This window comes from Odocoileus virginianus, chromosome 26, assembly GCF_023699985.2.
Source record: "Odocoileus virginianus isolate 20LAN1187 ecotype Illinois chromosome 26, Ovbor_1.2, whole genome shotgun sequence".
Lineage (NCBI taxonomy): Eukaryota > Metazoa > Chordata > Mammalia > Artiodactyla > Cervidae > Odocoileus > Odocoileus virginianus.
This window is the reverse complement of record NC_069699.1, coordinates 47108804-47127076: the sequence shown is the minus strand read 5'-3', so window position 1 is coordinate 47127076 and position 18273 is coordinate 47108804. Positions and strand designations below refer to the sequence as shown.

Here is an 18273-nt window from a genome sequence, read left to right as displayed (position 1 = left end):
CCTCCGGTTTCCCACCTACTTTGACACCCCCAGCACAGCACTGCCTTTACACAGGGTTTCTGGGGTCACCGTTCAGGCCCTGCTCCAGACTCCTGGAGGGGAGCCCAAAAGCATGCAGGGCCAAGGGGACTCAAGTGGGTTTCAGACCATCCTCATACCTAGCCAACTTCATCTGTAGCTCAGGCTTGCCAGTAAAAGACACGGAGAATGGACAGGTAGTAAGAAGAGGAAAATACCACACTCCCGAGATTTGTCTGGGAGAAATGACTGCTTGGAATACCTACTCCTCGGTAGGCTGTATGACCTACTCCACCCCACTCTGAACTTGAATGTGACAAAACACTCATTTCCACCTCCTTGGCTGAAGTCAGGTGAGTGCCGGTTTTGGGGAGTGGGTGGGCCAGCTGGTACTTTGCCCCCTGAAGGAAAGGTGAGCTAGGCAGAATTCACCCCCCAATCCCCAGCCCTGGAGAGAGCAACACAAACACCAGGATACAGGAAGTTTAGAAAACTGCCTTTATTCTATTAGTTGGAAAAATTAACTGGTACAGAAAAAAAGTTTAGTCAGCTGGAGAGGAGAGAGAAACTGAGGGCCGCCCAAGAGAACGGGCAGCTCCTCTGGGAGGGAACCTGGGTACAGTGAGAAGAAACAGCACTGTGAACTAGAGCCAGACCCTGCAGTCCGGGTGAGACAGTTTATGCCACCTTCTGAGTGTCCAAGTGCCTCAGGCAGAAGACTGAATTCCTATTTACTTAGCCCAGCTCTGGGGAAGGGGGTACTGGAATATGTGGGGCCGAAATGGGGGGACATGGCCATCTTTTATCCGAGAAACTGACAAAACGGGAATTTAAAAAATCAATTTTCCATCTGACTTTATTTTCAAATACACTTTCTTAAAAAAAAAAAAAAAAAAAACCAATACACTTTCTGTGAAGATGACAAATATCAGTATTAGGAAATCCAATTATACAAAAAATACTACATCTAGTCTGGGGTAGATATATTTATTTTTGGTAACATACATTAAGCGGCACTAATTACACAGTAACTATAAGGTAACTAACATGAAACCACAGAACTGTAACTTTACCACAGCTGCGTGGACTTGGGCCTTTCTGGCTGAGCACATATTCAAAAAACTGGATAGCCACCCAGAGCCATGCCAATGAAATCTGTTAAAAGGAGTAAAGCTCTGAAGTGGTGACTCACCAGAGTACCGTGCAGCTGATAGATGACAGACAGGACATGTTAGTTATAAAGTAGTTACAGCCTAATTCACAAAAGTTACCAACGGTTTCTCTTTCTAGAAAGAAGCAAGAAGTTAAGAAATCCCTTGAATTAGCGCCTGGTGTGTCAGGTGGGAGTGCAGAGGAGGGCTGTTAGAGCAGTGTCAGAAGGACCCTGGTGGGTCAGGTGGGTTGGACATCATTAATAATCATGGTTGCCTTCTAAATACTGGTAGCAAGATGACTTCTGATTTGTAATCTTAGGTAAATTATAGATAAATGAAAAAGGCCAGTAATCATACACTAAGATTAATAAACAGCACTTCAAAATTAACCGCATGAGGGCTGTGCTTGCAGCAGGGGTTTCACAAGACAAGGCACCCAGATTTTTTCTTCCCACGTCTGGCTTGCAGAGCAGCTCTCGTGGCCATTTCAAAAACCTCCCTCACTCCATCTTTGGTCTTTGCTGAACACTCCATGTACCCAAAAGCACCAATCCTGTTTGCCATATCTCTGCCTTCTTCGGGTTTTACTGGCTCCTAGCAGAGAGAAGAGAGTACTTTTAGTTAACGTGTTATATACATATAGTAAGTAGGTATAGAGTATTTAAACTCTGCTAAAAGACTTCAGAAGCCAAGGTGTCACCCCCATCACTTTTAAAAGGCATTAGGGCTCTCTGTTTGGACTCCCAGGCTGCCTGATCCTTCAGTTGCCACCAATTTATCTCCAGCCTCACATATACAAAGGTAGTAACTGGACAGGGAGACCGAGAGCCTGACAAAGCTCCTGCATCTGACACTGACTACTGCTGTGGCGGTCCCTTCTCAGGAAGGCAACCTGCACAAGAGAGGTCCCATCTTATAGGCGAGGGAGCCTTAGGGACCCTCTGTGCAGGCCCCAGTCAATGAGGGCCAGGGGGACAGAGAGGCTTCTGGGAGTCTCTCTCTGAAACAGCCTGGCCTATGAGGGTTTCTGCCTCGCTCCCTGAATCTCCAGTCGTGGGTCCTGGGTTCCCGAATGCTACAGAAGACAGAGCTCTGCCCCAGGCCGTACCTGCTTCATCTTGGCTAGCTCCCGCCTTGTGTGCTCATCGTTTCGAAGATCCTTCTTGTTCCCAACCAGGATGATGGGCACGTTGGGACAGAAATGCTTGACTTCCGGAGTCCATTTTTCTGGGATGTTTTCTGAAAGAAGCAAAATGCACATAATTTGGGGATACATATAATTCTACCTTGAAGAATTTCCAGAAGCCCTAGTTAAATTGCAAAGAAACTTCAGAAGCATGTTGGATATATAATGGAATTTCACTAGTTTCAAAACCACGAAAAAGGCAAAATCTAATCCCCCTTCTCTTAAGCACAGAATCACCAGCTTTTCTCAGTCATACCAAGGAGCTCAGCTCCCCTGGAGGTGGCGCCAGGTGAAGGCTACAGAGGAGCAAAGGATTCAGAAGGGGTGGCTCCACAATGGTGCCCCCTGCCCCACCAGCCGGCCATCCACGTCACTGCTGGGTGATTCTGACCACAGCTTACAGAAGGAGTCCCCATTCCATGGCTACAGCTAGCCCAGGGTTCACACACTTTATCTACACCTTACTCATGGGCCCTCAGGATGACCTACCCTTGGGTTACTGGAATTTCAAAGGGCTTCAGTGGCTTCTGAAAATGAGTCATAACCAGTTGCAGCTTCTTGCCAATACTGTAGTAATTTAGATAAGGTGTCCTGGGTTCAACCTCCCACACCCACCACCTTGGGCATCTCAGAGTCAGGGATGACATTATAAAATAGAGATAACTGTAAGACCTCACATGAGGTTATTCTGATTCAATGTGTACACCATACTTAGTATGATGATCATTTAAATGGTATCAATCATAATCTGACACTATGTTTTAAGCGTAAACTGTTCACTCTCTGACTTCAAGACCAAAAGGCAGGACTTAAAATATGGAAAGATGCCCTGCCTCTGGCTAGAAGGTAGAGAAATTACATGAATAAGGTCAGAAAACTCAATTCAACGCTCCACTCCTCAGCCCACAAGACAGATACTTTCCTCCTTTGCTATAGCAGCTACAGCCAATCACTAATGTAACAACTTAAAGCCTTATTCTAGAACAAAGGGGTTCCTTAAGAACTGCAGAACAATAAAGACACAAGGGCCAACATATCTGACACTGAAGCCCAGCAGCCTCAGCACTCAATCTTGCTCTCGGCTCTGCACCCTGTGGTCAGTTTTCAGTGAAGCTGCAACAGTGGGCACTTTAAAGAGTAGGTGAGATCACATCTCTCCTGCGTTCAAACCATCAAGAGTCCCCATCTCTCTCATGATCAAAGGAGGGGTTCACACCATCAGCCACATGGCTCCGCAACCCTGGCTCTCCATACAGCACGCCGGACTCCTTCCTTCTGCCTGGGAAGTCTCTGTTGGCCTCCGTCACCTCTGCTCAGAGGTCTCCTTTTCACTGAGGCTCCTGAGCAGCAGCATGTGGTCATCTCCTGACATTCCATACTACCATAGCCTATTCCATATCCACCACCATGAATGTTATTTGTAACCTTCCCTGCTATCAGAGTTAGGTTTTTGCCCTTCTGTCTCCATCTAGAACATAGGTTCTATAAGTAGGTGCTCAATAATTATTTGCTAAACATACAAAATTATTACTCTAATAGTCTCCCCACCTCCAGAATCCAGGACATGTAAAATAGAATGAATTGCCTCTCTTATGTTCACTTTTCATGAATAATTTTAAATTTTAATTTTTTTACCTTTTAATTCAGTGATGGCAATCGCCTATAATTGCTCCTACCCTCAAAGTAATCTGATCGTATCAGGACACATCACTTTATATAGATTTACAGTGGAGTGCTTTGGATGTCTTTGTGAATTCCATTAAGCTAGAGAAAAGGAATTCTTATCTAGATCCGGAGTCTACTTTTATAAGTCAAGTTTTACTGGAACAGAGCCAAGCTCATTCATGGATTTATTTTTTATGACTGCTTTTATGCTACAACAGTATAGCTGAGTAGTTACGGCAAATTCAGGAAATGCAACAGAACACATGGCTAACAAGCCTAAACTATTTACTATTTGGCCTTTTACACAGGATTGGCCAGCAACAGGGCTGAAACCTGCATACCAACATTTTTTTTTTCACACCAACATTCTGATTGCTGATCAAACTTGTTATTCTACACCCAGACTCTGGCCCATGGTCTAATATCCAACCATACATAAAAAGTAAATTCCAACATTTGGTTGACATTGTGAACTGAAGTGATGTCGCTCAGTCGTGTCCGACTCTTTGCGACCCCATGGACTGTAGCCTAACATGCTCCTCTGTCCATGAGATTTTCCAGGCAAGCATACTGGATTGGGTTGCCATTTCCTTCTCCAGGGGATCTTCCCGACTCGACCCCAGGTCTCCTGCACTGCAGGCAGACGCTTTAACCTCTGAGCCACCAGGGAAGCCCCTATAACTTTTCATTTTCTTGATATAAACTTCTGAGTTCCCAAGACACATTTTACTGGGGCAAACTACCAGTGGAATTCTCTGCTACCCCCTAGCCAAAATAAGAGAACTTTTAAAAGGCCCTTGGCAAAACTAAGGTAACTCAGGTCAGCAAAGGGGCCCTACCTACCTATGATACTCCTGCCAAGACCACCAGTGAAGGCACAGCATCAGCCCCACCCCACCCTCAGGTGTATCTGTACTCCAGAGAGGGAGCTCAATCTCTTTGCTTTCTACCTCTGTGTTCCTGCCTAGAACCTGCCTTCTGAGTGAGGGGATAGCAAAAAAAAAAAAAAAAGTCACAGTAAATAGACAAGAGGTCAAAAGCTGAAGATTTCCTTGAGACCAAGAGATACAGTGTTCAAAGAAAAAAGTAAGACAGAGTAAGAGTAAAAGTTTGCTCTGAAGGTATTCTCGTCCCTAAAGGACTACCCCCTGGATGAGGTGGCAAAGGGTGCAGTCCTCATTCCTGCAGGATTCAGGCAAAGTTCATCATGTGTGTGTTTGAAGGGAAGGTGTCCATTTTCTCTCTAAAGCTCAGCCTCAAGGGCCTTCCGAGTCCCACCAAAGGAAGCCAGATTAATTTGAAAACTGAAACTAAAACACACCTGTTGAACCAAAGTGAGACAATGGCAGGCAGCACCCACAGTCTCAGTCCTGAGAAGTATCACACAGGTGGCTCCATCTCAACTTGGTTCCTGGGCTGCATGACGCTAAGCAAACGGTTCTAAGTCTCAGAGCACCCCTTAGTATTGTCATTTACGTGAGTACAAGCAGGACACACAAGGGACACTCCAACCCTAACTCCTCAGGAACAGCCCAGGCCAGCAGCCAGCTCTCAACTGTCCTTTGTGTTAATAATGACAGTATCTTTGCCCCATCCACTGCCCTGTTAAAACAGAGCACCACAGCACCAAGCAAGAAGTTTTATCATCTTTAGTACAAACCGAAAGCAAGTTCTGTTTTAGGCCCTGGTGCTCTGTTTTGCAGAATAAGAGATCAGCATCATTCACACATTTTTTTTTTTTTTCTTTGAAGGAAAAAGCAGCTTCTGTAACATGTGACCAACTTAGCTAGTGTAATGGTCAGGTTCAAGTCTCTCTCCACTAGATAAGGGGCTTTACAAAAGGGCTAAAACAGGGCTTTAAAAACACCACTACGAATCAGCAAATCATCAGTCTAGACGCTGGGAGGCGGCAGGCTCAATATCAAGTACTAAAAAAAGATGTGGATACCCAAAAAAGCCTTCCCCGAATCTCAGTCCAGAAAATAGCTTTGGGAAATGCCCTGGAGGTCCAGTGGTTAGGACTCCGTGCTTTCACTGCTGAGGGCACAGGTTCAATGCCCTGGTCAGAGCATGCTGCAAGCCCACCCCCCACCCCTGTCCCCCTTAAAAAAAGAGAGGGGGGCAAAAAATAGCTTTCTGTTTGGAACCCACCTACTTTACAGGGTGAACATGGCAGTCAAGGGACATCAAAGCTGAAAAGGGATTCAGGGCTCAGGGTCTACAGTCCTGAGACTCTAGGACTCTGGCCACTTATGATCTCCTTCTCTGAAACTCATGCTGCTTTTCAGCCACTTGGTGTCCAGAAAAGACCTAAGAAACCAAAAACTGACCACCATACAGGCAGCAACAAATGTTAGGCCACAGGGCTACTCACCTAAACTATCAGGGCTGTCAATGGAGAAACACATCAGTATAACGTCGGTATCCGGGTAGGAGAGAGGCCTCAAGCGATCATAATCTTCCTGCCCAGCTGTGTCCCACAAAGCCAACTCTACCTATGACAGGAAAAATGAACATAAGAGTGCAGGTTAATCCCACTACTTACTTTCAGAAGAAGTGAAACCACTGTACTTTCAAATGATAGACTGTCCACATAGTAAAATACAAAAATGGTCAGTTTTATTAGTCAAAAGTAATTTTGTAGCTTGTAAGTACTTAATCACAAGTAACATTCTACAGAGGAAAGAAAGTGAATGAACCATAGACAACATCCCACCAGGTATACAAGGCAAGACAGGGAAAAACCACAACAAGTAACTTTTCTTAATACAGTCTCACTCAACCATTTCCTTACCTTATCTCATCACTCTGCTCCAATGAGGAAACAAGATTGTATTTGAATTGATGGATAAGAAAAGACACCATCCCTGGGTGTTGGGCAAGGTCTGAGCTGACAGGAAAGGCCTATGGCTCTGCTTTTACTGCTCAAAAAAGTGTCTGAATGTCTGAATGAAAGCATCATTCAGGTAGGGGGTTACTCCTTTCACCTTGGGAATCTGTTCACTTTCCAGTGGGAGGAGGGCAAACAGACACCTGGACTTAGATAGGACTCCACCATCCCCATGCCTGTCAGGCACTGTAGTCAGCCCAGTCACTTCTTACAATCACAGTGGTTTTTAGCCCTTGTGGGCCCAAGGAGTTCTCCCTCCAATGCCTCGAGTAGCCTTCTCCTCCTAACACCTTCAGAGCCCATATTTCAGTATCTAAATATTATTCCTACTTTCAAGTTGATGGCTAGTTGTTTATTCCACCTTCAACCTCTGACCCAGGATGTGTCACTCACAACTTCCACAAGTCCCACTGTGCCTCTGTCACGCACATTACCATCAGCCTGGTACAGGAATCCATAACATATTGATGCCCAAGCCTCACAACTGGTCTGACCTCAGGATGCTACAGCTCATTCTCTCACAAATGCCACTCCCCTGGCACCCCCACACCTCACGGGCATTCAGTCAGACAGAAGAGCTAACTCTGTCTCCTGATAAATGACTCCAGGGTGCCAGGCCTGTCTCACATCAGGGCCTTTCCATTTTTGGCAGACCTATTCCCTGGCCCATAACCACCTAGAATCCTGGATGGTTCCTTGGGCTCTGTGGGTGCCTACTCTTAAAAGAACATTCTCAGGAGGCACCCTCTCTCACCCTGGGGTACTGACTTGCTCTGAGGCAGGTAGCTAGGATGTGATACCCTCTTCCAGATCAAGGACCCTTTTTTCAGAGTTTCTCTCCCTGGTTGAAGGGCTTTCATTTTTACCAGGGTCAGGTAGAGCAAGAAAGATATTCACTGATCATTCCTCAAGGTTTGTAAGTCAAAATCCCTATGTTTCTTTTTTTTTTCCCCTATGTTTCTTAAGGTTAAGAAACATAGGTCTTTCTTAAGGTCTGGTCATTTCCAGACCCCAAGGCAAAGATGATGCTTCCAAGAGGACAGAAGAGCCAATAGTACCCCCTAAACATATACTGCCACAGATGGAAAAGACTTTTCCAACTGATGATTGCAGACACGTGGCAACCAACAGCTGTCATTCTCTAAATGACAAGATAAACCCAGCAATATACATGCAGTACGCTTTTGAGAAATGTGCTATGAAAACACCAACCTAAACCTGTTTCCTTAAAGCCACTGGGTGTGTCTGTGTGTGTGTGTGTGTGTGTGTCTGTGTGTGTGTGTCTGTGTGTGTGTGTCTGTGTGTGTGTGTCTGTGTCTCTCTCTCTCTAAATTGGGTGAGAGGTCTGGTATGTGACAGCAGGCCCAAATTTTCCTCAGCTTGTCAGATAAAACCAATCTTCCTATGAAGCCCACAGAAACCTGTACCCAAGCACCCACTCAGAGGACTGACTGAAAGTTGAATTGGCAACACTATCCTGATGGGCCACCTGCAGGGTATAAGACCCAAAGTTCTCTTGGGCAGAAATTCATTGTGGCTTTCTTCATCCATTCGTGACCAGAAGGGTGCCGCGGGATTCCTGATGGCCTGAGAGCATCCCCTGTGGCCCACATGGCTACTGGGTAAACCATAATAGGGGGTGCTGAGTATGCTCTTGTTCAGTCCAATTTGTCAAGTGCTTTGGTGCTTCCAAATACCTTTAGTCACTTCATAGACCCTTGCTGTCAACTGTAAAATAGCTTAAACCACTTTACAAATCAAAGTGGCTCAAAGATTAGACAGCTTACTCATGGTCAGAGAAGTATCAAAGCACCCTGTAATGAATCCTAGAATTCGAAGCAGCTGACCTAATGTGCTTTCCACACACAGTCCCACAAAATGAGGTTAGGTAGTACTGGGACAGAAAGGGACAGCAGGAAAGCAAGAATAGGAGAAGGAAGAAAGGAGACAGAATTGTGGAAGCCAATAAATTAGGTGCTAGCAGCATGAGACATGTGACTGAATGCCTAAGAGGACCCAGTGTGTTGGAAAACAGCCCGTTGTTCTACTTTTCAGCTAACCCATTTGCAATGAGAATTTCATTTCTCTTCAAAAGATGGACAGAAATCTGGATATTATTTTGACAGCAAAAGGGGGAGAGACAATTCTAATTTCAGCGGTTTTGCCCCAGTCTTGCTGGTGGGCTTTCAGGGCAGACAGGAGGAAACACTGTCCTCACCACCAGTGATAAGTAACTGAAGCAAATGCAGCAGCCTGTTTATGTTAAAGTCAAAAGACATTAAAAAACAAAACAAAACAAAACCCCAAGAACCTAAATGTGAGCATGCTTAAATGTCACACTGTTCGTGGCACAGAGCCGTACAACCTTTGAGAAGCACCATCAACAAGAACACATTGACCTAGTAATCTCAAGCTTCAGCACTTAATGAAATACTATGACAGAAAAAAAAAAGTGCATCCATACAAAGGTTCATTTCAGTATTAACCATTTGGCAACAAACTAAAATTTAAATATAAATAAAGCTGGAAAGAACAAATATTCTAAGGGTTCCCCATGTGAAATACACATGAATGTGGACATAATCTAGATCATAATAATTTAAAATGAATAAAATTGAACTAAGCAAGAGACTTCCAGGAAAACATCTACTTCTGCTTTATTGACTATGCCAAAGCCTTTGACTGTGTGGATCAGAAGAAACTATGGAAAATTCTTAAAGAGATGGGACCATCAGACCACCCGAGCTGCCTGCTGAGAAATCTGCATGCAGGTCAAGAAGCAGCAGTTCGAACTGGACATGAAACAACAGACTGGTTCCAAATAGGGAAAGGAGTACGCCAAGGCTGTATATTGTTACCCTGCTTATTTAACTTATATGCAGAGTACATCATGAGAAACGCTAGGTTGGAAGAAGCACAAGTTGGAATCAAGATTGCCGGGGAAAATATCAATAACCTCAGATATGCAGATGACACCACCTTATGGCAGAAAAGTAAAGAACCAAAGAGCCTCTTGATGAAAGTGAAAGAAGAGAGTGAAAAGGTAGGCTTAAAGCTCAACATCCAGAAAACTAAGATCATGGCATCTAGTCCCATCACTTCATGGCAAATAGATGGGGAAGCAATAGAAAGAACGAGAGACTTTCTTTTTGGGGCTCCAAAATCACTGCAGATGGCAACTACAGCCACAAAATTAAAAGACACTTGCTCCTTGGAAGAAAAGCTATGACCAACCTAGACAGAATATTAAAAACCAACAAAGGTCTGTCTAGTCAAAGCTATGGTTTTTCCAGTAGTCATGTATGGATGTGAGAGTTGGACTGTAAAGAAAGCTGAGCGCCAAAGAATTGATGTTTTTGAACTGTGATGTTGGAGAAGACTTCAGAGTCCCTTGGACTGCAAGGAGATCCAACCTGTCCATCCTAAAGGAGATCAGTCCTGAATATTCATTGGGAAGACTGATGCTTAAGCTGAAATTCCAATACTTTGGCCACCTGATGTGAAGGACTAATTTGAAAACACCCCAATGCTGGGAAAGACTGAAGGTGGCAGAAGGGGATGACAGAGGATGAAATGGTTGAATGGCATCACCAACACAACGGAAATGAGTTTGAGTAAACTCCAGGAGTTGGTGATGGACAGGGAAGTCTGGCGTGCTGCAGTCCACAGGGTTGCAAACAGCCAGACACGACAGAGCGACTGAACTGAACTGAAAAGGCGAGAAGAGAACAGATTTCTCATTTTAACTTTTTGTTATTGTTATATTATGTACTGAAGAGACAAAAAGGCCTAATTTTCTCAAGGCTCCATGAATAGCCTAATGTAAAAAACAGTAGCAGTTGTTCTGAAGTGTATACTCACCTGCTTTCCATCCACTTCAATATCTGCCACATAGTTCTCAAACACCGTAGGGACATACACCTCTGGGAACTGGTCCTTGCTAAAGACAATGAGCAAGCAAGTCTTGCCACAGGCTCCATCTCCAACAATCACCAGTTTCTTCCGGATGGCAGCCATTGCTGAAACAAGACAAAAATGTTGTCTAAATGCACAAGAATCCATAATAGCTGTAATCTATAGCACACACTTTCTGCCCATGGGGCACAAGCCTCTATTAGCACACTAAAAATATAAGATAAAATGCTAGTAACACCTTTCCATGTGGTATCAAAAAGTCATACCAAAACCCCATAACTAACATTATACTTGACGGTGAAAATATTGAAAGTTTTCCCTTAAGAACAGGAACAAAACAAGAAAGTCCACTCCCACTTCTAAGGAGGTTCTGGCAATTAGGCAGAAGACAACATAAAAGACATCCAGACTGGAAAAGAAGAAGTAAAATTATTTTAATTTGCAGATGACATAACCTTTTTTGTGGGAAATTCACTTAAAAACCCAAATGAAATCCAGTAAAAAGCTATTAGAACTAACAAATTCAGCAAGGATACAAGATTAACATATAAAATCAATTGTACTTCTATACCCTAGTAATGAACAAACTGAAACTGAAATTAAGAAAGCAATTTCACTTACAACAGCATCAAAAAGAATAAAATGTGAATAAATGTAACAAAAAAGCATGAAACATACTCTGAAAACTTAAAAAATATAGAGAAATAAAAGATCTAAATAAATGGGAAGACATTCATGTTTAAGGACTAAAGGCCAATTCTGTTAAATGGCAATATCCTCCAAATTAATCTACAGACTCAACTCAATCCCTATCAAAATCTCAGCCAGCTTCTTTGCAGAAACTGACAACTGATCAGAAAATGCACATGGAAATTCAATGGACTCAGAATAGCCAAAGCAATCTTGAAAATGAAGAGCAAAGTTAAAGGACTCACATTTCCTGATGTCAAAACTTACTATAAAGGTACACTAATCAAGGCAGTGTTGCACTCTTATAAAGATATAAATAATTCCCTGGTGGCTCAGACAGTAAAGACCACCAGCAATGCAGGAGGCCCAGGTTCGATCCCTGGGACGGAAGATCCTCTGGAGGAGGGAATGATTACCCACTCCAGTATTCTTGCCTAGAGAATTCCATGGATGGAGGAGCCTGGCAGGCTAGAGTCCATGGGATCCCAAAGAGACACAACTGAGCGACTAACACTTTCATAGATCAATAGAGAAGATTTGAGAATCCAGAAATAAGTCCTCCCATTTAGGGTCAAGTAAATTTTCAAAGAGGATGCCAAAACAATCTAATGGAGAAAAAAACAGCCTTTTCAACAAATGGCACTGAGACAACTGAACAGATAATATGCAAAAGAACAAAGTTAGAACGCTACCTCACATCACATACAAAATTAACTCATGATGGATTACAGACCCAAATGTAAGAGCTAAAACTACAAGATATTTTTTAAAATGCAGTAAAATATACAGAAAACTTGCCATTTACACAATTTGTAAGTAAATACTTTAGTGGCATTACATATATTCAATTCTGTTGTACAATTATCACAATCATCCATTTCCAGAACTTTTTTCACCTTCTAAAACGGGAATTCTATATTCATTAAACAACTAATGCCCCATCTCCCCGACTTCTACTGTTGGCAACCACCATTCCACTTTCTACCTTTATGAATTTAACTGCTCTAACTACCTCATGTGAGTGGAATCATACAGTATTTGTCATTTTGTGACTGGTTTATTGCACTCAGCATGTCTTAGAGGTTTCCTCTCTTTGTGGCATGTATCAGAACTTCCTTTCTTTTTAGATTGAATACTATTCCATTGTATGAAATGATATATACCACATCTTATCTATCCATCTATCTGCAGACAGACACCTGGGTTGCTTCCACCTTTTGGCTAAAAAATAAATTTCTCATAATGTATTGTGAACAGTGTATTCACAAATACATCTATTACCAAGAACCAAAGAAGAAAGATAAATTGGACCTCATAAAAAATTTTAAAGCTTTTGTGGTTCTTTTGTGGTTCACGAGCTAGCTTCAAGAAAATGAGAAGATAATCCACAGAATAGGAGAAAATGATATGGGACCTATATCCAGAATATATAAAGAACTCCTAAAACTGAATAACAAAAAAGCAGCTTAGGTTGGTGGTCTGACTCAGGATCTCTCACTGCAATCAAGGTTGATGTGGACCCACAATATGTAAAGAACTCCTACAACTCAATAACAACTAGATAGACAATCTGATTTAAAACCGGGCAAAAGATCTGACTATATCTATGACCCAGCAATTCTACTCATAACTCCAAGATAAAAACATGTTCACACAAAAAATTTAGATGAATGTTCACAGCAGCATTATTCATCACCATCAAAAAGTAGAAACAAACCAAATATCTAACAACTGATGAATGGACAAAATGTGATCTATCTACACAATGGAATATTATTCAACAATAAAGTGGGGGGATACTAATACATGCTACAACATGGATGAACCCTGAAAACACTGCAATTTGTGAAAGAAGCTAGATACAAAGAAACACATGTTGTGTCATTCCATTTATATGAAATGTCCAGAACGGGCAAATGCAGAGATAGTAGACTGGTGACTGCCAGGGGAAGGGAGCTGGAGGAGGGAAGAATAGGGAATGACTACCAAAAGAATAGTGAGTTTTTCATAGGGTGATGAAATTTTTCCAAAATGATTCTCAGATGGTTGTATAACTCGATGAATATTCTATATACAACTGAATTGTAAACTTTTTAATGGGTGAATTGTAATGTGTGTGGATATTTACAAAAGCTGTTACCAAAAAAAAAAAAAAGAAAAAGCATGAAGACTCCCTACCTCCACTTGCCACAGCCTAGAGGTCAACCCGAACTCTCACCATTACCTCTTGGAACAGCACTCCAATTTTTAATTGTGCACTTTGCTGCCCAGTTATAAGACATTTCTTAGTTTCCCTTACACTAGATACAGCTATGTACAAACTTCTAGCCCCTGAGATGTAATCAGCAGTATTCTGTGGGACTTCCAGAAAATCTTCCTTAAAGTTGAAAGTCCCTGCCCCTTCTTCATCTTCTTCCTCCTTCCTGCTACTTAAACCTGGAGTCACGGCTGCTTTCTAAACAATCATCCTAGAATATGAGTGCCACGCTCCGGAGTTGAAGGAATAAAGGATGGAAGGCACCTAGATCCCACATATTTTGGAAGCCACCATCTCAGCCCAAGACTGCCTACTTCCATACTTCTTTTATGTGAATGAAAAATAACTGTCTTGTTTAAGGTAGTATTTTTCAGGTCCCCATTATCTATAATCAAACTAATCCTCAACAATACATTCACTGACAAAATCATACTATCTCAAGGGAACGTTTCTCAAACTGGAGTGGGTGACACAATCCATTGGGATACATAAAATAAACATTAGAAACTGTTTTTTTTTTAGTCTGGAAAATGTAAGAAATTTAGCTTTAAAATTTAATGCACATAAACTCATAAGGTTCTGTAATGTGAAGGGCCGACGCTACTGTCACTCATTTGTGAGTTCTGAGAACATCTGTGGTGTAGTGCAGTGAGTATGTGGCTGGCTAAGAATATATATATATATATTATGAAGTTTTAACCAACTCACATTATCTAGTAATAGTTAAAGACTTATTTTCTGTGAAAAAGCAAAAGGAGGATTAAGGATAATACTACTAATGAAAGCACAATAACCAGCATATACATAAAAGGGAAATGTGCTCAATACAATTCTTTAAAACATAGGACCACACAAGGAAAACAGTATTGCAGAGAGGCTAGCCCTTTAAACTCAGCACTTCTGACACCCATTGAGCTCCTATATCCCTCCCTCCATTTTTGATTCCTAGTAATATGGGACCCACTTCAAGGTCCTGTACTTGATTCACTCGGGTTTTGTGTTCCAACCAGACTGCAAATCACCTCACAGCGAAGGAAATATCTTATATTTCTTCACAGCCCTATGTGGCTCCATACTTTAGTGGACATGTAGTAGAATTTAAGCAAGTGAATGGGTATGAAGCAAGTGGAAATGTATACCTTTTCTTTGAAACAGACCAGAGAGAGGAAGGTTAGCAGAGGAAAGCACAGATGTGGGGAGGAGATTCCCTGTTTTAAAATAGGCACCCTTGCACTTTATGGTAGACTGAAAGAAGCAGCCAGTAGACAGGAGAGATGAAGGGGGTGCGGGATACATATTAAGTAAATAAAAAAAACATTTTTTTAATGAGAAAGGAGAGATAAGACTACTTCATTTTCAGCCTCCTATGAAATAATCCAGGGCACAGACACTAATTTGCCTTTTTTAAAAAGTCTTTCCTCTATATTCAGTCTGACTGCTAACATCTTGCTAGGATTCACAAATCACTTTCTATTTTTTCTTATGCTCTCAAATTCATGTCAAAATTTTACCTCCCAGGCCTATCTTGGTATTTGGTATATGCCCAAAGTTCAGCAATCAAGACCTCATAGGATGCAAACAAAATGTATCTGTAATTCCCTGAATTATTTAAAAAGACTGCCATCTTTGAATACCATCCCTCCTAGAAAGTACTCAATTTTTAAGAAGTAATTCCTCTAAATCAAACACAGTCAAGGACACACAAAATGAAAATGCCAGGGAGCAACCAAAAAGGCTCTTGAATATTTCCCTTAGGGAATATTCTGCCCAGGAAAAATATAAAACCATTTAGCTTCTATTGATGATAAAGAAAAGAAATCACAAGTGATTATGGGACAAAATGAAAATGAAAGCCTATAATTACAAGGTGATTTCTGGGATGCTGGGAGTCTGGCAACACAACCAGAGTTGTTGACAAGATGTGAAAAGTACAAACATCAGAAAATGAAACTCACTACTTTTTTTCCTGAAATGACCCAGGAATTTTTTTTTTTTTACTCTAGTATCTTTCCTTTCCACGTTGTTATAATCCAGCATCTTTTCAAGTACATTGCTTGCCAGCTTGAGAAAGAAAATCACACTGAGCTCTCTCTGCAGTCTCTCTGCCAGATGTATTATTTTCTAGACTCTGAATTGTTTCAGATATAATTCTTATAAGTTTTGAGTAGACGTTTGTTTTTCCAGTAACAGTCAGCTGTAAGATATCTATTTAAGTCACCTGTAATAGCATGCAAGTGAGTGTATATTTCTTTAGAGGAGTTATGGGGATCTCTGCGTCTCTTACAAGGTCTGGCAAAAGACAGAGGAACGCAGTATGCAAGCTACTCCTACTAAGGTCTCTCCTGACCAGGCCTAACCTTACAGCCTCCAGCACCTTTCAATTTATATGGTACTGCCACCTGGGGTATCCCACACCCCCTTCATCTCTCCTGTCTACTGGCTCCTTCTTTCAGTTTACCATAAAGTGCAGGGTGCCTATTTTAAAACAAGGAATCTCAACCCCATGTCCATGCTTTCCTCTGCTAACCTTCCTCTCTCTAGTCTGTTTCAAAGAAAAGGTATACATTTTCACTTGCTTCATACCCATTCACTTGCTTCAATTCTACCAATGTGCATTCTGCCCAAACTTCTACTGAAACTTTCTCAAAAGTCAGCAATGACCTACTTTCACAAAATCCAGTCCTCATTCTCCTCGATATTTTTTACCACCTTACCTTCCTACCCTTGGACCTCCCTGACAAAATATGCTAATGCACTCATCTCTTAAGTCTTCCGTTTCCCCAGCTACAGCCTCCATATCTAACGATTCCCTTCAAGATTGTTTTTCCCCTTACCTTCCTAATACTCTACCTATCTCTGGGGGTTTCAGTTCTTCAAACATTACCTTTATGCACATGTTTCTCAAATCTCTATTCCTGATCCAGCCCTTGCTCTCAAGCTCCTGACACACCTGACCTCTGTGCACTAATCCTAATGCCTGGGGCTTTGGACCGCTCCTGGTTTTTATACATATTAGTTCAACCATATTTACCAGGCATCCTACCCTATGTGAGGGTTGTGGCAGGTTTTATTTTTTCCTCTGTGGATGACTCATATCCATTTCCAAGAAAAGTTCCTTCAGGACAGGGACTATGGGACTGGCTGGCCTATCCCTTGAAGCTGTATTCTCAGCTACATTAAAGTGGCAAGGACATGCTGAATGGAGTCCATGTACAGTGGAATAAAAGTCTAAAATGGGGCATGTTTCTCCTAAATACTGATGAAAAACCTGGAAAGGCTCAAAAAACTGAAATTCCAATCCAACTACCAAAGGTCAAGCACTAAAATACTGGAAAAGACTTCAGTGTGGAATACTAACTGGACCTGTCATTCCTTTGAAAAACGGACGACACCAAAGTATGTCACCTGAAGCTATTTCTGCGTGTCTTACTAGGGATGTTTTCAGAGTCTCAACATTCCAGCTTCCCCTCTAGGTCTGATATACCATGTATAATGTTTGCTATCTGCCTTTCAAATGCCCCCTATTTTACCCTCCTACACTACTGGTGGGAATGTAAACTGATACAGCCACTATGGAGAACAGTATGGAGGTTTCTTAAAAAACTAAAAAACAGAGCTACATATGACCCTGCAATTCCACTCCTGGGCATCTATCTGGAAAAAAATATGATCTGAAAGGATACATGCACCTCAATGCTCATTGCAGCACTGTTTATATTAAAAATAGCCAAGATGTGGAAGCAACTTTAATGTCCATCAACAGAGGAATGGATAAAGATGTGGTACATATATACAATGGAATATTACTCAGCCATTAAAAAGAATAATGCCATTTGCCACATCATGGATGGACCTAGGGTGTATCATACTGAGTGAAGTGAGACCTAGAAGGAGAAATATCATGACATCCCTTATATGCAGAATCCAAAAAGAAATGATACAAATGAACTTACTTAAAAAAACAGGAAGACTCACAGACTTAGAAAAGGAACTTTATGGTTGCTGGGGGCAGCGGGGAGTGGGGAGGAATAGTTAGGGATTTGGGGAAGGTCATGTACACACTGCTATATTTAGAATGAAAAACCAACAGGGACCTATTGCATGGCACAGAGAACTATGCTCAACGTTATGTGCCAGCTTGGGGGAGAATGAGTACAGGTATATGTATAGCTGAGTCCCTTCATTGTTCACCTGAAAGTACCACAACTTTGTTAATAGGCTACACCCCAAAACAAAATAAAAAGGTTATAAAAGTCTGGAAAAACAAACAAAAAAAAAAGCCCCCAATTTTAAGTACATACTTCCTACCACCATTGTATTGCAGTTGGATCCTTCACATCTGAAAACAGCCCTGTAAAATGCCATCAGAAAGGCAAGTAGCACCACAGCAAAGATACCTGCTGTTAGTGATTACTATTCACAGGGACAGTGTACCAAGTATATTGGGCCCAGCTCTGCCCTGTGATTTTCAAGGGCTCGAAGATTCCCGGGATGAGAA

At 41.9% G+C, this 18273-nt stretch overlaps 1 protein-coding gene across 1 annotated transcript in view; it reads right to left on the bottom strand.

Moving 5' to 3' along the window:
- Positions 1-493: 493 nt before the first annotated feature.
- The window catches only part of RHOA (ras homolog family member A), a 47312-nt gene continuing 29532 nt past the window's right edge, over positions 494-18273 (bottom strand). The window contains exons 3-6 of the mRNA XM_020915886.2: positions 10775-10932; positions 6398-6518; positions 2281-2411; positions 494-1766 (exon numbers count right to left, since the gene is read on the bottom strand). Of these exons, the coding sequence (XP_020771545.1) occupies positions 1593-1766; positions 2281-2411; positions 6398-6518; positions 10775-10930 (582 nt within the window). The 5' untranslated portion in view covers positions 10931-10932 and the 3' untranslated portion in view covers positions 494-1592. The remainder of the gene's footprint in view (positions 1767-2280; positions 2412-6397; positions 6519-10774; positions 10933-18273) is intronic.